The sequence below is a fragment of the Dipodomys spectabilis genome, unplaced genomic scaffold, assembly GCF_019054845.1.
Source record: "Dipodomys spectabilis isolate Male_0828 unplaced genomic scaffold, ASM1905484v1 ptg000039l, whole genome shotgun sequence".
Taxonomy (NCBI): Eukaryota; Metazoa; Chordata; class Mammalia; order Rodentia; family Heteromyidae; genus Dipodomys; species Dipodomys spectabilis.
Genome location: NW_024870716.1, coordinates 13600067 through 13620864, shown reverse-complemented (window position 1 = coordinate 13620864; position 20798 = coordinate 13600067). Strand labels below are relative to the sequence as shown.

Below are 20798 nucleotides of genomic sequence, written 5' to 3'. Positions count from 1 at the left end.
GCAAACCCACTAGCATACAGACATCATTTAAAGCCTGTAATGATATCATCATTATTTGTTTTCAGATCGAGGTTGGAATTTGCCCTCAACAAATAGGAAAATGATGAGTGATGCAAGTGATATGTTGGCTGCAGCGTTGGAGCAGATGGATGGTATTATAGCAGGTAATCTGTTTTTGCTACAAGCTGGGTCCTGACATTTATTCTGCCCCTTAGCCTTTCACTGCTCTTTCCAGTGTCTGTAGTTTCCAGTGTTCGTTTTTGTTTTATTTTGTTTTTCCTAGTCAGGGAGATTGACATCACGGTCTGGGCACTATTCTTGAGCTTTTTGCTCAAGGCTAGTGCTCTACCACTTGAGCCATACTCCACTTCCAGCTTTTTTGGTAGTTAGTTGGAAATAAGAATATCATGGATGTTCATGCTTAGGTTGGCTTCAGACTACAATCCTCAGATCTCAGCCTCCTGAGTAAGCTAGGATTACAGGAGTGAGCCACCGGTACCCTCCTTCCATGTTCCTGTTTTGATTATTCCTTGTGACAAGATTGGTTTACCATTTCAGCTGTGGTGGTTTATCTCTCTTGCCCCGCTCCCAATGGTTTTATCATTGTTTCTTTATTCCAGTTTCTACCAGAATTATTTTGAAACTTTATTTAAAAAATTTTGGCATGGCTGTTGTAGCTTAAACTCACTCTTGCTTAGCTTTTTTATGCAAGGTTGATGCTCTACCACTTGTGCCATGCCTCTAATCCTGTTTTGGCTGATTAACTAGAGATAAGACTCTCTTGGACTCTCCTTTCCCGGCTAGCTTTGAACCATGATCCTCAGATCTCAGTTTTCTGAGTAGCTAGGATTACAGGTGTGAGCCACCAGCACCCCTCTTCCCTGTTCCTGTTTTGATTATTCCTTAGTTGACCATTTCAGTCGTGGTGGTTTATCTCTCTTGCACTGATTATTTTTTTATTTTAATTTTGTTTGTTTTTAACCCAGGTTCTAAGGCCCTGGAATATTCCAATGGGCTTTTTGATTGCCAGTCTCCCACGTCTCCATTCATGGGAAGTTTGCGAGCCCTGCACCTAGTGGAGGATCTGCGAGGACTGTTAGAGATGATGGAATCAGATGAGAAGGAAGGCTTGCGATGCCAGGTCCCAGATTCCACAGCAGAAGCCCTGGTTGAATGGCTGCAGAGTCAGATGGTAGATCTGCATATTACTTTTCTAAACTATGAATCTTTAAAAAAAAATTTTACGACTACTATTATTGTGGTGGTGGTGGTGGTGGTGGTGGTGTGTGCTAGTCTTAGGGTTTAAACTCCAGCCTTGGGTGCTGTCCTTGAGCATTTTGGTCAAAGCTAGCACTCTACCAATTGAGCCATAGCTGTACTTCTGGCTTTTTGGTGGTTCATTGGAGATAAGAGTTTCATGGACTTTCCTGCCTGAGTTGGGTTTGAACCAAGATCCTCAGGTCTGCCTCCTGAGTAGCTAGTCTCAGTAGTTCATGTCTGTAATACTAGTTACTCAGGAGGCTGAGATCTGAGTATTGATGTTGGAAGTCATTCCAGGGAAACAAGTACAAGAGACTCATATACAATAAGTCAGCAAAAAGCTCGAAGTACAGATATGATTTAAGTGTTAGAACACCAGCCTTGAGTAGAAAAGCTACAGAAGAGTGAGTGGCCTTGAGTTCAAATTCCAGTACAGGAAGAAAAAATAAAATGAAATAAAAAATAATGTATAGTGATTTAAAAAAAAGTGCTATCACTACTGGTTAGTTTAGTTTAGTTTTGTTTTCACATTGATAAGACCAACCATTTATTTAACTTGGGGTAACATAGCATGTACAGGTGAGAGTATAAATTAAAACAACAAACGAGATAGAATAGTTGTTGCTAGTTACATTCACAAAGATTTAAGACAGATTACTTTTAGATTTAACAAAGATGCAGAGAAAAGCACTTGTGTACACTGCTGACAACACTGAGAAAGTCATGTGACTGAGGGAACATAAACACTTTGGGAGATCTATCACATCAAGAAAACAACTGTATAAAGTGATCTTTAACCAGTGTCGTTTAGGCAATGAAAAATGTATTTGAATGTCAACAGGGCAATAGTTATGTACATTACATACAGTATATCCATAGTATGTGATATATGAATAAACACAAAAAGGCCTACACATTGGAAGGAATATTGCTGTGTACTGAATGGACCCATTGAAAACTCTCCAGGGCAACTCATATATATGGATGTTTAGAGAGGGTAGGGATGCTAGATGCATCTAATCTGTCAATATCCTTTAAATAGATGAGGTTCAGAAAGGTTGGGCAAATTAACTTTTTTGTTTTGAACATCTTGTTTTATTTTCCTAACCAATAAACAAAAACAAATACATATAATGAAAACTGGATTTTTAAAATGAGAAGGTAAAGAAAAAGATAAAGTTGATAGCTCAAGAGCGTGGTAAAAACAGAGCAGCAAGCACCTGAAGAAACAACACAAGAAACAACACAAACTAGGGATGAGATGGTGTGAGCTTTGACTGAAAAACAGAACTAGGTAAGAAGTTCTCTAAAATGACTTAGCTCACATATGCAGTTATGTCCTATGAAACTATCCGTCTTATGTATCTTTACCATATCAAAAGGAAAATCCAGATACATTAAAACAGTCAAGTATATAAACATGTAAGTGACAATTATATACATCAGTTGGAGTCCCTGGAAACTGAAAGCAGCTTTAAAACAAAAAAGATTAAAAAAAACAACACCTTTTTAATATGACTTACAGGTTACCCCAGAATAGGAAGTTATGACATTTAGATGAATTAAGCTATTAAAAGCAAAAATGGCCACAACCTTCATTAAAAACCAAGTAAATGTAGTATAGTATGTACAAGTGGCACATGGTGCCAATTTTATTGCGGCTATTATTATAGTACTCCATCTCAAATGTACAAGTTACACCTTAGTCACAGTCTTGGCTAAGTCCTGAATTAGTGCAGAATTCAGCTGTGGTAGAATGCTGATGTTAGCATGCCTAGATGTAGCATACTTGTTCTTGATAGTCATGTGCTTTGTAAGCCCCCAATTCACCATGACTACATTCTTAGCCAGGTGCTGCATAACAGGAAGAGATTCCTCAGTATAAGACAGGTAATGCTGTAGAATTGGTGTCCATTCACCATTATCAAGAATTTTCAGTGCTAAGCAAAAAGCTCCTGCTGCAATTTGAGAAGGAGGAATGTGCACCATTTCATAGTCCAACATAGTCATTTCATTCAGGTATTTGGCCAGTGTATGCTGTTCAACATCAACCTCTCCAAATTTGATGCTCTGCGAAGGAAGTGCAGGGGTAGAGGGTGGCCCAGACCAAAATTCAAAGCTCTTAGAATCTTCATTTCCATCTGTCTGATTTGGTGCTTAGTGTAAGTATTGTTAGTAACAAAAGCAAAGTCACCAATTTCTGGAGGATACATTTCTTCATATTTGCTTGCAATAAACATGGCAGTGACACCAACCAGCTGCAGCATTTTCTTGGGCACACAATTATTCGGCATGAACCTATCAATAACGGAAACAGTCATGTACATGGTCTCTTGTAGCAACTGGAATTTCATTTGAACTTGCACTAGCCAGTCAATTAGGATGGCTCTCATGTTTGCAGTGACTTCCGGACCTAGCAGGTATTTTGGTCTGAACAGACTGCTCTTCCTCAAGTTGTCTCAGATAAGCATAAATATCTTTCACATATTCACTACAAAGATTTGGATCAGCTCCATATTCTGCATCCACATCATTCACTGCAAGTATTACATCAGAGAAAGCCTAACACAAATATTCTTCGGCAGGGGCACATCCAGATGTTTCCATTGGGCTTGGAGAGGGAGTATCAACCAAAATAGGTTCCGGCAAAAGTTTTTCTTCCTTTACAGGCTCAGGTTCAGGTTCAGGCTCTGGCTCTGGCTCAGACTCCTGCTCTATCTCGCTCACACTCACAGGGGCCTTTACCAGTGGTTTTGGTAGCTTTTTAGCAACTTTTCCAGTAGCTGAAGCTTTTACTTCCTTCTTCAGAGGCACTCTGGCCTGTAGCTGTTCACTGTTTTTATTACCAATATCTCCAAGAGCAGTTCTTGGTCTCAGCCCGGGTTTAGAAGCTGCTGCAGTGGGCACAAGCACATGCTTTTCACCTGCCATGGTGACGTTGACCCTATTTTCAGCATTAATTTTCGTGTTCCTGGTAAACCGGAGCATCATGGTTCCTTTTCACCAGGGAGCTGCTCTGCGGGCAGAAGTAGAACCCGGAGCCTCACAGACCAACAGCCGTTCCTTACTAGCACTGGTTTATTTGTTTTTTATGCTGGTATTAGGGCTTGAACTTGGCCAGTGCACTCTCTTTGCTTTTTTACTCAAGGCTGGTGCTCTACCACTTGAGCCAGAGCTCTACTTCTGGCTTTTTGCTGGTTAATTGGAGTTAAGAGTTATGAACTTTCCTGCTCATGATGGCTTTGAACCAGCATGAGGTCAGCCTTCTGAGTAGTTTAGGGTATAGACCTGAGCCATCAGCATCTGGCTATTACTTTTTTTTTTTTCTCTAATTTTTATGGCTGTCAGATTCTGTCTAGAAACATGGACTGATTTGTGCTGATTTTGCACACAGTTGCTTTAGCACAAGTAATAGAAAGTTTCCTAAGGAAAATTAATTGACAGTTCTCGATTGGAAGTAGAGTGCGAGGACTCAAAAAAATCAGTGGGGGTTTGTGCTGGTTTTCTACATGAAGTGCCAGCTAGTGGTACATATCATCAGGACCAGCCCTTCAGTTAGGTTGTAGGATTGGGCTCTTTTATATTTTATTACTTATTTAATTAATATTTTGGTCAGTTGTGGGGCTTGAACTCAGGGCCTGAGCTCTGTTTCTGAGCTCTTTTGCTCAAGGCTAACACTCTGTCACTTGGAATCACAGTGCCACTTCTGGTTTTCTGGTAGTTAATTGGAAATAAGAGTCTCGCGGAGACTTTTTCTGCCCAGGCTGGCTTTGAGCCTCGATCCTCATATCTCAGCCTCTTGAGTAGATAGGATTATGGGTGGTAGCCACCAGTGCCTGGCTGTTTTATTTTATATCTAATTTAATAATTTTGTGTGTGTGTCCGCGCACGTGTGCGCATGCGCTAGCACTGGGTCTGAACTCAGAGTCTTGTCACTGTCCTTTAGTATTTTCGCCCCATGCTGGTGCTCTACCACCTGAACTGCAACTCCAGTTACAGTGGTTGGGTCTTTTTTTTTTTTTTTGTCAGTAGTGAGGCTCGAACTCTTGGCCTGGGTGCTGTCAGCTCTCCACAAGCATTCTACCACCTGGGCCACAGTGCCACTTCCTGTTTTCTGATGATTAATTGGAGATAAGAATCTCACAGACTTTCTTGCCTGGGCTGGCTTTGAAATGTGATCTTCAGATCTCAGCCTCCTGAGTAGCTAGGATTACAGGTGTGAGCTACCAGTCAGTGCCTGGCTGAGTGGTTGGGCTTTAAATGGTGATTTTCACCAAGTGATACTGTTTCCATTCATTCAGCTCAAAAATGGATGCTGTTTGCCAGGTACTAATTCATTCACACCTATAATCTACTCAGGAGGCTGAAATCTAAAATCTGAGGAGGTTTTAATCATGAATTATCTGGGTAGACAGATATTAACTCTTACCTCTTATTAAGTAGCAAAAATGTGAAGGTTTGGCCCAAGTGGTGGAGTGTCAGCCTTGGATAGAAAAGATAAATGAGGACACAAGGCCTTGAGTTCAAGCTCTAGTACCAGCACAAAAATAAATAAGTAAATCTAAAAAGGAAGAACACCAAATCCTAGTGAACACTTTTATATTGTACATGGATGAATTGCCCACATAAGAAGATGATTCTGGGAGAGAGAATCAGCTAGTAACAAATCAATCAGGCTGTGTCTAGACTGTAACCAGGACTCAAGCTCTGGAAGCGTAGAACTGGATTTCTGATCTCTTAATGCCTAGAAGTGTTCCGTTAGAAATTTTTCTTAAGACCTTTGTGATGGTGGACCATGGTTTTCTGGCAGGCAGCCTCATGAAAAGCCCGTGCTGATTAAGATAGGCCAATATATGCAAAGTACTTGGCAGGGAGCTTGGCAAGAGGCCAGGCAGGAAGCCAGTCCTGAAGAGTAGATCTTCTATAGAGAATATTTAAATGATCCCTGTGTATTGTGGGAAAGGGTTGATACATTTACAAGGGAGTTGGGTTTGTAAATCACCCACACTTTATTTCCCTTCTTTTTTTTGTGCATGTGAAATCGAATTTTTAGACCCCAGACCCCAAAGTCCAGAAGTCCAGCCACTCACCCTATAGTTATGCAAAATAAAGACACTTGGTAAAGGGCAGAGACAGGTCATGGCAGCAGCACTTCAGTCCATCTTTAGCCATCTTCAGGAGACAGACACTGGCATCAGGTTAAATAGGGACAAACGGAGGCAGCTAGTGAGAAAGGTAACAGGGTTCAGACATTCCCAGGTCACTGGTGCGGCTCAGTCTTTATCCTTGGAGGAATTCTGGAGAATTGTCACATATTACTGGAGCAGATCAGGAACAAGGTAGTCTCCAGTTTTCTCCAAGAAGATAAAAAGAAGGCATTGCCTGTTTGAGGGGCGCTTTGCCTTTGAAACATGATGCTTCCCAGTGATTTTTTTTTTTTCTTTCTTGGAACCCAAGGAGGTTGCCCAGGGATTGTAGCAGACAGTAGCTCAGATCAAAGGAAGAACTGAGGGCCTCAAGCTTCTTGGTTTGCTTCTTCCTTCTTGGCTGGCATCTACCACTTGGGCCATACCTCCACTTATGGCTTTATGGCTGGGATTTGTTTGCTCAGGCTGGCTCTGAACCTTGATCTTCATATATCAACCACCTGAGGAGCCAAGATTAGAAGCATGAGCCACCAGTGCCCAGGCATAGTTATAATTGTGGAAAAATCATCTTGAAAGCAAACACTTCTGAGAAAATTAAATTCAGAAGCAGAAAACTCAGAAGTAAAACAATCTAGAAAAAGAAAACCCAGAATAGTCTGCCCTAAACACATACAGTTGGGGCTCAGAAAGAGCAGAATACTTCCCAGTTTGCTCTGTACTTGCCTCTAACACACATTCTGAAATCTAGTCAGCTGACGTCTTGTCTGGTCCTGGGTCTAAGTGCGTTTTTGGGGTATGATGATTTGGGATTTTCTTTCTTTCTTTTTCTGAACAGAGATAATGATGAGATTCTGGGGCTAAATAGAGGGCTTCAAAATATATTGCTCTCTGGCTTGGAGTTCTTACTTCATCTTGAGAATTGAAATAGAAACTTAGAAAGGGAAGTAAGTGAGCAGCTTGTAAGACCACGGTAAGTTAGAGGCACTATGGTAATGTGAGGACATAGCAGATTGGAAAGATTGTTCAAGTGGCACTTAAGGATGGCCATGGTCCCAGTATCAGCACCAAAAAAAAATAAGTTGGTAAAATTATATCTAAGTGTCTTATATACCTGTCTTACCTGTTTTAAGATAAATATGAATTCTCCTGCTTTTCATTATTAGTGACAGTTTTAATTAATTTATTTCAGCCTCCTTGGGTTAAAAATATGTAAATTGATGTTAGGTACAGGTGGCTCCGGTCTGTAATCCTACTTACTCAGGTAGCTGAGATCTGAGGATCGTAGTTCGAAGCCAGCCTGGGGAGGAAAGTCCCTAAGAGTTTGTTTGTTTTTTTGTTGGTCGTGGGGCTTGAACTCTGGGCCTGGACACTGTCCCTCAGCTCTGCAGCTCAAGGCTAGCGCTCTACCACTTGAACCACAGTGCCACTTCCTCCCTGAGAGTTTTATCTCCAACTAACAACTAAAAAGTAGAGCTGTGGTAGAGCACTAGCCTTGACTAAAAAAAGCTCATGGAGAGGGCCCAGAACCTGAGTCCTGAGTTCAAGCCCCAGTATTGGCAAATTGTATTGATTCGCTTTTTCTTGTCAATCTTAGAGACCTTACCTGTATGATTTCATTTTCTTTTAGACAAATGGACATCTACCTAGGAATGGTGATGTGTATCAAGAAAGACTAGCTCGCTTAGAAAATGACAAAGAATCCCTTGTTCTTCAGGCAAGTAATTTATAAATTACAAATTTGTAATCCCTCTCCTCCCTCCCTCCCTCCTTCCTTCTCTTCCATCCTGTACTGGGATTTGAACTCAGCCTTTCACTGTCTACGCGGGCACTCTACCACTTGAGCTATAACCTATCTTTTTCAATCACTCATTCTTCATGGCATACAGTTGGCCTTCCCAAAATAGGATTTTAAAAAAATACTTGATAAAGGTGCATCTGTGTATATCTCTTTTTTCCTATCTCAAAGTAGTATAACAGCTCTTTTCATAACAATTACATCACAGCAGGTAATGTCCAGATAATGCAAGGACATAGGAAGAGATGCAGAAGTTCTGTACAAATATGTGCCATTTTATATGGTGAATTAAACATGCAATTTTGGTACTATGAGGGATCCTGGTACCTAGTACCACGCATACTCCAAGGGACAGCTGTAAAATCAGATGCTTACAACAGCCAGACTTCTGATAAAAGGAGTGAGTGGGTACCCAACAAGGAGTCGTGAGGACTGTGGTGAAGAAGGGTGAGCACGCCCTGTCCAGAAGGGTCAGCTCCCCAAGGGGTGTCATCTCACAATCTGCTAATCACATCTGTCACCTGATCTGACTAAATATATTTTAATATGTACTAGAAATTGAGATATAGTAATATCAGTAGTATAAAAATCTCAATAATATATATTTCTGAGTCTGGATATGTATTTGATTTTCCAACTTTTCATATAATACCATAGGCCCAACAGAACACTACAGGGAATAGAATCCTGCTTAGCTTTTGTTTGCTTCCTCAGAATGTTTGAAATGCTTGAAGATTTGTGTGTGTGTGTGTGCGTGCGTGCGTGCGTGCTAGTACTTGGGCTTGAACTCAGGGCATTGTACGCTTGTTTGACCTTTTTACTCCTGGCACTCAACCAGTTTGATCACTGGGAGATAGAAGTTTCTCAAGTTGCCTCAATCCTCAGATCTCAGCCTCTTGAGTAGCTAGGATTACAGGCATGAGGATGGCACCTGGCCAGGACAGATATTTTCAGTGTTTTGATTGCTTTGTTTTGCTGGGGATTCTCTCCCTCTCCCTCACCCTCTTCCTCTCTATAAATACACACACGCACACGCACATGCACACACATATATATGAGTAGCTAGGATTGCAGGCTTGAGCCACTGACACCCAGCTTCTCTCTTTCTTTTTTTGGTACCAGGCATGGGGCTTGTACTCAGGACCTGGGCACTATCCCTGAGGTTTTTGGTCAAGGCTCCCACTCTACCACTTGAGCCTGATCTTTTCTTGCTTTTTCCTGGTTAATTGGAAATAAGATGGATTTGTCTATTCAGACTGGCTTTGAATCATGATCCTCAGATCTCAGCCTCCTGAATAGTTAGGATTACAGTGTGGTGGTGGTTGTTTTTGAGACATAATCTTGCTATAGGGCAAGAGTTTGATCCTAAGTGCTGGAATTACAGGTATGTGCCACCTGACTATTATTTTCTATTCTTTGTTTCTGTTTTGATGCTGGGAACTGAGCCAGGGCCTTGCAAGTGTTCAGTCAGTGTTCTACCCCTGCACTAACCTTATTTAGAACCTGTTTGTGATCAATATGATACTAGAAGACCTTATGGAAGTGGAATATTTTGGTATCTTTTCTTAATTCTTCCCTTTCCCATTATTCTTCTTAAGAAAGTATCTGGGAGGGTGTAGGAGTATGCTAAAGGAGGTGAAATTGAATTGATTAAAATACAGTTTAAAAATGTGTGATGATATAACAATGAAATTCCCGATTTAACTGATAAAAAACTTTTTTAAGTACCTGATTTGATACTTAAAAAACATACCAACTTCAAATATTAATTTCATTTCCTCTATGAGTCCCTAATACTATCTCCTACATCCCCAAATACACAATTTATGTACCTATTCCCTGTCATAAATGATTGATCAGTAAAACTTTCTTTCTTATAAAGCAATGTAGAAGCTGGTGGCTTACGCCTGTAATCTTGGCTACTCAAGAGGATCTGAGGATCATGGTTCAAAGCTAGCATGTGCAGGAAAATTGGTGAGACTCTTATACCCAGTTAACCAACCAAAATCTGGAGTAGAGGTATGGCTTAAGTGGTAGAAGACTAGCCTTGAGTGAAAAAGCCAAACAAAAACATGGGTTCAAGCCCCAGTACTGGCACAAAGAACAGAGCAATATAGAAAGCTGGGATGTATCCCAGTGAAACACTTGAATAGCGCAAATGAGACCCTGGGTTCAATTCCCAGTACTTCAGAATCATAAGAAAGGAAAATAAATAAGTAAATAAAAAGCAACACATAAATTGAGAGCAAAGGACCACTAGTGTGGTCTTATCAACCCTTACTTTTCCTCTCCTGCCCTGAGTGCTGAGATGGTAAGTGTTTGTTCCATTTAAGGAAGCAAAGTCTGCAAGAGGACTCAACTCTTTTCGTACTTATTGTGTTGTCTCTCTTGGGATGCAGGTCAGTGTGCTGACCGACCAGGTGGAGGCCCAGGGAGAGAAGATTCGAGACCTGGAGTTTTGTCTTGAAGAACACCGAGAGAAGTTGAATGCCACTGAAGAAATGCTGCAGCAGGTACAGATAGGAGCCAACAGGGGTACAGAGCATGCAGTCAGCATAGGGTCAGATCAAGTCAGCATGGGGGTCAGCATGGCATTAGCATGGGTCAGCATGGGCCCAGGAGGGGTAAACATTGGGTCAAGACAAGATCAACCCAGAAGTAAAATAGACCCACAAGGGGCTCAGCCTGGAGTAAGCATAAGACTAGTACAGGGTCAGCATGGGATCAGCATGGGTCAATATGGGCTAGGACAGTGTCAGTATGAGGGTTAACAGGGTCAGTATGGGGGTCAGCACAGGGTCAGAATGGGACTGGCATGAAGTTCAGCCTGGGGTCAGCATGAGACTAGCACAGGGTCAGCATAGGTCAGTGCAGGGTCAACATAGGGTCAACACAGAATCAGAATGGGAAGACATGCAGTTCAGCCTGGGGTCAGCACAGGGCCAGCATGTACCAGCATGGGGCAGTACTAGATGTAGACCCAGGTCAGCATGGGATCAGCACAGCTGTTTCCTGCTAACCTGTTTTACCATCTTGTCTTTACTTTGATGCAACCCATTTCTAAATTCACTTAAACTGGAGCATTTTAAGCTACTTCATGTCTGTATTACAGGGTCTCAAAATATAAAGGCCCTTAATTCAAATCTTAGTATTGGGAAGTGCTTCTATAATCAAAATAAAATAAAATATGCATAGATTATAGGTTGGCTTTCTTTGTACATTAAAATGGCGTTCCTAATGCAACTATGAGAATTTACCTTATGATCCAAGATTAATAACATATGTGACTGTTGTTCTTAGGAAACACACACATGCGCACATGCACACACACGCGCGCGCGCACACATACACACACACACACACATTGTGCTCTTCGATGAGACGGCCTAAACGAAATGACCTATGAATGTATACTTATGGAGGAATTACTCTTTGCCAAGTCCTCTACTTGCTTGCTTCATCTTTATTGTCACGAATTAAAAATTCCATGTGGCCATTTAGAATAAAGTCATTTTTTGAATGCATCTCTAAATTTCTAATAGGAGCTTCTTAGTCGGACATCCTTAGAGACTCAGAAGTTGGATCTTATGGCTGAAATATCTAACTTGAAGTTAAAACTGACAGCAGTGGAGAAGGACAGACTGGATTATGAAGACAGGTTCAGAGACACAGAAGTGAGTGACGCTCGTCTGTCTGTGTTCTGTCTCTTTCACACACGTGTACTTGGGGGACAACTGAAGTTCCTTTGCAGTGTAAAGGGAAGGTAATCAATTCTGTGTGCTTTCATCCTGCCTGCCTCTGTGTGTGTGTGTGTATACGTTATGTGTACACGTATGTATGGACCTATGTACTGGGGCTTGAACTTAGCCTGAGTGCTATTGCTTGGCTTTTTTGCTTAAGGCTGGAGCTTTACCACTTGAGCCACACTTCTACTTTTGGCTTTTTATTGTTAATTGGAAATAAGAGTCTCATGGATTTGCTTGCTTGGGTGGCTTTGAACTGTAATCTTATCTCAGGCTCCTGAGTACACCTAGGACTGCAGGTGTGAGCCATCATTGTGTGTCTCTTATCGTGCTTAGATTTCTTTTTTTTTTCTCATTTGTAAGGCTTGAACTCTGGGCCTGGGCACTGTCTCTCAGCTCTTCAGCTCAAGGCTAGCACTCTACCACTTGAGCCGCAGTGCCACTTCTGATTTTCTGAGTGGTTTATTGGAGATAAGAGTCTCACTGACTTTTCCTGCCCAGGCTGGCTTTTGAATGATGATCCTCAGATCTCAGCCTCCTGAGTAGCTAGGATTAAGGTGTGAGCCACCAGCGCCCAGCTTGCTTAAATTTTGCAAATAAACTTTAGTTAGGGCTGAGAAGTGGCTTGGTGATAGAGCACAGTGTGCTTCCAATGCACAAAGTATTGGGTTCCAACGTGTACCACCTCCTAAAAAATAAAAACAAAATAGACCGATTTCATTTAATTATTTTCACTAAATGCTGCTGGAGATTTTGCTTTTGAGATTATTACTTTTTGGCAGTACTACTGCTTGAACTTAGGATCTCATGTTTGCTAAGGCACTTAACCTCTTAAACTGTGCCTCCAGCTGGAATTTCATTTGGACTTTTGAAATATTAACCCTTTTTGTTAGCCTGTAGGATGACGTTTGGATATTTGTAGACTACCAACCTACACTGGATTTCATAATTTTGTGTAGGCCTCTTCCACTTTGATGCATAGACTTAGAGGGTGTGTGTGTGTGTGTATATCACTGGATTTCATAATTTTGTAGGCCTCTTCTACTTTGATGCATAGACTTAGAAGGTGTGTGTGTGTGTGTGTGTGTGTGTGTGTGTGTGTGTGTGTGTGTGTGTGTGTGTGTGTGTGTGTGTGTGTGTGTGTGTGTGTGTGTGTGTGTGTGTGTGTGTGTGTGTGTGTGTGTGTGTGTTGGTACTCGTGCTTGAATTCAGGGCCTTGCACTCCAACTTGATTTTTCTGCTTAAGGCTGGCACCTTACCACTTGAACTATACCCCTGCTTTGTAATTTTTGCTGTTTAATTGGAATCAAGAGTTTCTTAGATTTCTTTGCCCAGGCTGGCTTTGTACCTCAGTCCTCAGATCTTAGCCTTCTGTGTTGCTAGGATTGCAGGTGTGAGCTACTTATGCTGGCACTGAGGATTTTTTTCAAGGTGTGAGATTTGTGTTGACATGTAATTATAAATCACAGAGCCTTTTAGAGGTCATTTAATCTTGCCTTCTACACTCAGTCTGGTCCATGCACAAATCATTCCAGTTAAGTAAAGCTCACTATCTCAAGATAGATTCTGCAAACTTAAGTGGCTGTGCTCCACAGACTTCACACTTTTCTTCCAAGTTTATGTTGATCCAGTTTTTCTAGTTCATGGGATGGAGAGCTCATCCACTTTAAATCTATTCATTAAAAATGAAATGTAGCTGGGCACCAGTGGCTCACACCTGTAATCCTAGCTACTCAGGAAGCTGAAATCTGAGGATCGGGGTTCAAAGCCAGCCCAGGCAGGAAAGTCCATGAGACTTTTATCTCCAATAAACTACTCACAAAACCGGAAGTGGCACTATGACTCAAGTGATAGAGCATGTGCCTTGAGCTGAAGAGCTGAGGTACAGCTCCCAGGCCCAGAGTTCAAGTACTATGAGCAAACAAAAAAGAAAAGAAAGAAATGTACCTGGGTGCTGGCTGTCTCATTAATTTGGTCTTAGAATTTTATAGTATCTGGATATTTCTTTTTTTTTTGAGAGAGAGAGAGAAAGAGAGAGAGTGTGGTGTGTGTGTGTGTATGTATATGTTGGGGAACTCAGGGCCCAGGCACTGTTCCTGAGCTTTTTCTCTCAAGGCTGGTGCTTACCACTTGAGCCATAGTGCCACTTCCAGCTTTTTGGTAGTTAATTGGAGGTAATAAGTCTCAGTGACTTTCCTGTGCATGCTGGCTATGAACTGCAGTTCTTAGATCTCAGCCTCCTGAATAGCTAAGATTATAACCATGAAATACCAATGCCCAGTTCTTGGATATTAATTTATAAAATTGGGAAGAAATATAGGCATTTCCAAAAACCAGTGGGTTAAAATTTAAAACCTTTGAAAGATTCAAAACTTGACTGTCCAATAATTGCCAGTGGAAGATAGATGTCTTGATATTGCCCTCTTGTGATAAGAGCATAGATGTTAGAAACTAAATTTCTGTGAGAACTCTTTGGGGTTCTCTGAAAACGTAAGGTTCTAGTTTCCTTTGTTCTGTTTCTTTCTTTTTTTTTCTTTTTCTTTTTCTCTTTTCTATGCTGGGGATCAATCCAGGGCTTTGCACATCTTAGACAAGTCACCTGCCACTGAGTGGTACTCCTAGCCAAGGAATTCTTATTGAAATAGCCTTTCTTTCTCTTTTCTGCTTTCTTTTTTCTTTTCCTCATGATTTCTTTTTTTCTTTGATGCCAGTACTGGACCTTGAATTCAGGCCCTCACTCTCTTGCCTGCATTTTTTGGTCAAGGATAATACTCTACCACTTGAGCCATATTTTCACTTCTGGCCTTTTGGTGGTTAATTAGGAAATAAAGAGCCTTATGGATTTTTTTTGCATAGGCTGGCTTTGAACTGTGGTCCTCAGATTTTAGGCTCAAGAGGAAGATTACAGTCTAATCTTGAGTAAGATTAGGAGCCACCACACCTGACAGGCCCCAAATTTTAGGACTGAGCTTCTTAAATCCACAGGGCTTGTTATTTTTAAGCCACTCCTTTGGAACCTAGGCCTGGAGAATTTAAAGCCATGTTTTAAATGGAAAAGCACTTTAATTATTTCAGCAATGCACTGCATACATTTCAGTGGTGAGGTCTGACTCACACAGCTTTAAGTCCAAGCAGTTCTGATCTAAGATTTCTTTTGGTACAGGTAACTGTTACCCCTTCCTGATAAGTTTCTCTGTTTCCTTTTGGACAGGAGCTCATGCAAGAGATCACTGATTTGAGGCTCAAAGTCAGTGAAATGGATACTGAACGACTTCAATATGAGAAAAAGCTTAAGTCAACCAAAGTAAGTTACTCACCAGTAATTTAAAAAAAATTTTAAATAAATGTCTCTACTACTCATCTCTGGAGAATATTATCAGAAAAATATGTTCTAGTTAGTATAAGATAAAGATACTTTGTATGTCCATGATGCTTTGAAACCTTCTAGAATTTAAATGCTACTGTTCTAAATGAAATTCAAAGCTTAACTAATCTGCCAGGATACAACCTACCATTTCTGAGTTATCTAACCTCCTTGAAAAACAGATGCTATATTTTCTTGGTGACTTAGCTTGTCTTTTTTTCTATCTAGTTTTTCTTTTCCCTTCTGTCTCTCTCCCAGTCTTTAATGGCCAAACTTTCTAGCATGAAAATCAAGGTGGGTCAGCTGCAGTATGAAAAGCTGCGGATGGAACAAAAGTTGGAGTCATTAAAGGTGTAGTAGATTTTAGTGATGGCCCCAGGGCCTATTTTCTGGCTTGTATTGTTTTGTTGTGGTACTGTAGTCTTCTCCTGGCATGTGAATTCATTGTGTGTGTGTGAGTGTATGTGTGAGTGTGTGTCACCTGTTCATTAAAAATACATCCCACACTGAGTAAAGACAGTGAGACCCCATATTTGTTTCAGAAATGTCTAGAATAATTAGTAAAACTACCAAACAGGTAAAATAAAAGTATTAGCTTATGGGGCTGGGAAGTTGGCTCAGTGGTAGAGCACTTGCCTTGCATGCCTGAGGCCCTGGGTTCAATTCCTCAGCACCACATAAGCAAAAAAGAAAAAAGCCGGAAGTGGCACTGTGGCTAGAGCGCTAGCCTTGAGCTGAAGAGCTGAGGGACAGCACCCAGGCCCAGAGTTCAGGCCCCATGACCGGACCCCAAAAAAAAAAAAAAAAGTATTAGCTTATAAATGAAGTTTAACCCTCAAACTGTCTGAGCCCCAAGCATTATGAAATAATTGTAAGCACTTGGCATGAAAGCATTGCATTTCTCAGATAAGCATAGAAAGTCTGTGCTTCGTACCTTTGGGATTTTTGTTGTTGTTGTTGTTGTTATTGTTGTTGTTTTTGTACCAGTAATGGGACTTGAGTTCAGGACCTTGTGCTTTCAATTGGCATTTTCACTCAAAGCAAGTGCTCTACCACTTGAGCCATAGCTCCATTTCCGTTTTTTGGTAGTATACTAGAGATAAGAGTCTCTCAGATTTATCTTCATGGGCTAGTGTTGAGATTCTCAGAATCTCAGCCTCCTAAGTAGCTAGGATTACAGGTGTGAGCATCATTGCCTGGCTTCCTTTGTGATTTCTTGAAGGTAAATGTGTATAGGAGTTAGCTATATCATGGCAGTAACAAAGTACTGCTTGATAGAAGAGGGCAACACTTCCCACAGTGCTATTGAAAAGTTTTGTACATGATTTCCATTCTTACTCTTTTAAGTAAATACAGTACATCTAACTGTACAAAGCTAAGGGACAACATCCAGTCCCTGAGTTCAAGTCCCAGTATTGGCACCAATGAAAAATAAATAAAAATTTAGAAATATAAAGATTTAGAAGTGATCATTCTAGTTAATCTTCCATTTAATTATGGTATATTTCTTTTAAGATTGAAAGTCAGGTAACAAATACAGTAGCATTGAATAGCTGCATTTTTTAGGGTTCAATACAGCCAACAAATTACCAAGTTGCTAAAGCTAATTCTTTCCTATAGTGTTTTTTTGTTTGTTTTTTGTTTTTGCCAGTTCTAGGGCTTGAATTTAGGCCTGGGCACTGTCCCTGAACCTCTTTGTGTTCAAGCCTAGTGCTCTACCACTTGAGTCACAGCAGCACTTCAGGATTTTCTTGTGTAGTTTATTGGAGATAAGAGTCTCATGGACTTTCCTGCCCAGGCTGGCTTTGAACCATGATCCTCAGGTCTCAGCCTCCTGCATAGCTAGGATTACAGGTGTAAGCCACTGGTGCCCAGCTAATTCTTTCCTATAGTAAAACTGAAATTTAAAATACTAAAAGATAGCTCAATGGATTCAAAAGCTTGTGTATTTGTATAGATTAAATAAAGGAGACTTAAATATTTGCTACCTTTATTTTTTTGTTTTTTTGGTAATGCTTCTGGGACTTGAACTTAGGGCCTAGGTGCTGTTGTTTAGCTTTTTTGCTCAAGGCTAGTGCTCTACCACTTGAACTATAGCTCTACTTCTGGCTTTTTGCTGCTTAATTGGAGATAAGAGTTTCTTGAGGGGCTAGGAAGGTGGCTCAGTGGTAGAGTACTTGCCTTGCATGCATGAGGTTCTGGGTTCTATTGCTCAGCACCACATGAACAAGGAAAAAAAACAGTTTCTTGGACTTTCTTTCCTGGGCCAGCTTTGAATATAATTCTCAGATGTCAGCATCTTGGTAGCTAAGATTACAAGCATGAGCCACCAGCACCTGGCCAAAGATTTTTTTTTAATTCACTCACAAATGTAAATTATGTAAATTATGCCATAATTACTCTCTGTTAGACTTATGTTAACAGTCTGGCTTCCTGCTTATCACTGCCACCTGTGTACTTGCTGATATTTGTAGCTAAATTCATGCAGATTTCTTTTGTTTCATTTCCATAATCTTAATTATTGTCTTAGGTTCTACTATGGCCTCTAAATATCCCCTTTGATACCTAATCTACTATTTTTAAACGAATGTATAATTTGTAGGAAGAACTGGCATCTTTAAAAGAGCAACTGGAAGAAAAAGAATCTGAAGTACAAAGACTACAAGAAAAATTGATGTGCCAGCTCAAAGGAGAAGGAATTGAAATTATTGACAGAGGTAACAATGTCTATATCCCAGAAATTACCTTACTTTATTAAAATTACCCAAATCTAGAAGAGAAGCGTAATCTTATCATCTGAGCAGGGTTCCCTAAGCCTAGGGTTCCGGGAAGCAGTCCAAGACTCTTCTGTGGAGCCAGCACTGGTGGCTCACACTGTAATCCTAGCTACTCTGGAGGCTGAGATCTGAGAATCTCAGTTCAAAGCCTGGTCAGGAAAGCCTGTGAGACTATTAACTCCAATTAACTGAAAAAAAGAAAGGAAAAGAAAAAAAAAGCTGGAGTGGAGCTGGTAGAGCACTGCCTTGAGCAAAGAGGCTCAGGAACTCTCCTGTGGGAGAATCTGCCAGCTCCCCTTCAGTAGGTGGAGAAAGGGAACCCTGTATTTTCTTGGGTGTTTATATTAGATTATTATATGTAAATTATGACAGCAATATACTTGTTCAAGTTGGATTATAAGAGAATGTCACAAGAATAATGAGCTGAAATGCAGCTTAGGTACAGAGCGTTTGCTTAGTGTGTGGCAGGTCCTGGGTTTTATACATACACCCACAGGTGCACACAGTTAGAAAAAGTTACCATGCTGTAAGACCAAACTTGAGACAGGGTAAAAGATTTAGAAACTTATTCTGCCCTTTTAAGAGAAAAGAGGGCCAGGTGTGAATGACTAATACCTATAAGCTATTTAGGGGGCTGAAATATGAGGATCACAAGTTCAAGATCAGCTAGGGCAAACAAATCCATGAGACTGTTATTTCCAACTAACCAGCAAAAATCTGGAAATGGAGCTTTGACTCGAGTGGTAGAGTGCCAACCTTGATCAAAAAAGCTAAGGGGCAACATCCATTCCCTGATTTCAAGTCCCAGTATTGGCACTTAAATAAATAAATAAATAAATAAAATTTAGAAATACAAAGACTTGGAAGTGGTAATTTGAATTAATCTTCTGACTAGTTATAGTGTATTTGCATGATGTATTGTACTACCAGTCCCAACATCACAAAATAATGCTTTTATACTATATTCAGGAAATTAGAGACCTTTCACTTTAGGTAACTGGAAATTAAGAGTACAGTAAAAATACTAATTGTTGTTGTATGTATGCTAATTTGCAATGCAATGGGTTTTCCTGTACAGATGAAAATTTTAAACAGAAGTTCAAAGAAAAAAGTAAGGTTTTTGGTGTATTTTCATCTGCCTTTACATTCACCAAAAGTACTACTTTGTTCTTTGCATGTGTTGAAAAACATTTCTCTCACCAAACATATATAAAGTTGCTGCATCTATAAGCCTTTCATTTTTTTTTCTTGAGTACCAAATAGAGAGGATTGTGTTTTTGAAGCCAGCTCAGGCAGGAAAGCCCATGAGACTTGTCTCCAATTGACCACCAAAAGGCCAGAAGAGTGCTATGGCTCAAGTGGTAGAATGCCAGCTTTGAGTGAAAAAGCTGTAAGCAATACCACCCAGGCCCTTAGTTTAAGCCTCAATACTTGCATGAAAAAAAATTTTTTATGTACTATATTTGAAAGGTCATTTTGAGTTTTTAACATTTTGAGGTCACTATTCATCTGTATTGGAAGTTCCATTGACTATGTCCAGATTGTGTCCAGATTGATTGATGTAGCTTGGATTACTTAATGACACACAAATTAAAAATCCTTCATGGACTCTTTCTTTAGAGATTAAATTATTAAGGCAGTTTTCTGTGTGTGAGATTGAGAAAATTGTAAATGTTATGTCAGTGTTAAATGATGTACTACTATTTTTAAAAATTACCTTTAGTAGTACTTTTTTTTATACGCAAGTAACTTTTGCTGAATATTATTTCATTTGTCTTTTTAAATTATAGTAGGGGTTTGAATTCAGGACTTGGTACTTGCTAAGCAAGTGATGTACCACCTGAGCCATGTCTCCAGCCCTTTTTACTTTGGTTATTTTTTAATAGGATCTCACTTTGCTGCTCCCCCAACTCCCATCACATCCTGAGCCTTGATCCTCCTATTTTATGCTTGCTTTTATAGCTGGATGACAGGCACTACCTTACCAGGCTTTTGCTTGAGATGTTTTATTTTTTTCCTCCAAGTTTTTACCTGGACTAGCCTTGAATATTCTCATTTTTTAATTGAAGTTTCATTTTGAGATGAACTTTTCATCCTTTCAAATTTTTTAGGTTTTTATTATTCCAGTAATATGGTTTTATTTTTGGATAGTGAATTTTTAAGGAAAATTCTGTTTGGTACACTCAGGCCATTCTATCTTGCTATCTCTTTTACATAGTGTTAAAAATGAAGCTTATAGATGAAGCAAAGTATTTTGTATCCTTCTGTCTAAGCCTGGCCATCCTCTGAGCATGATTACTCATGTAAATACCACACATGTCAGGTTATTACTGTTTTTGTCCATCTTGGAGACTATACTCAGTATCATTTGCTCTGCTTTGTAAACCACTCATGGCCTTCACTCCCTGTGTGTAGCTTCCTCTTTGAAAACTCCATGCTCTGATTGCCATAGCTCACATTCATCCTCAGTGTGCTCATGAATATCTCATTGTTGCCTGCAGAGGGGGTGGTTGGATATCACAGACTTCATTTGTTTCTTCTTCTTCAGGATAAGACAGAAAATATGCATCTTTCTGATTTTTCCTCACAGTATTAAATGTGCCCTTTTTCAAAAAATGCATAAAATGCCAGGTGCTGGTGGCTCACAGCTGTAATCCTAGCTACTCAGGAGGCTGAGATCTGAGGATCACCAACACAGGCAGAAAAATACAA

General features: G+C 40.3%; 1 protein-coding gene and 1 pseudogene across 3 annotated transcripts in view; one reads left to right on the top strand and one right to left on the bottom strand.

The window, feature by feature from the left end:
• Window positions 1-20798, top strand: part of Ppfibp1 (PPFIA binding protein 1) — a 125329-nt gene that overhangs the window by 64860 nt on the left and 39671 nt on the right. For 2 of the 3 annotated variants that reach the window (XM_042677583.1, XM_042677584.1), the window contains exons 3-10: window positions 66-164; window positions 987-1192; window positions 8035-8121; window positions 10602-10715; window positions 11745-11876; window positions 15157-15249; window positions 17912-18026; window positions 19165-19197. In XM_042677583.1, the coding sequence (XP_042533517.1) occupies window positions 101-164; window positions 987-1192; window positions 8035-8121; window positions 10602-10715; window positions 11745-11876; window positions 15157-15249; window positions 17912-18026; window positions 19165-19197 (844 nt within the window). In that variant the 5' untranslated portion in view covers window positions 66-100. The remainder of the gene's footprint in view (window positions 1-65; window positions 165-986; window positions 1193-8034; window positions 8122-10601; window positions 10716-11744; window positions 11877-15156; window positions 15250-17911; window positions 18027-19164; window positions 19198-20798) is intronic. The other variant, XM_042677585.1, reaches the window with a different exon arrangement.
• LOC122106271 lies at window positions 2956-4314 on the bottom strand (annotated as a pseudogene).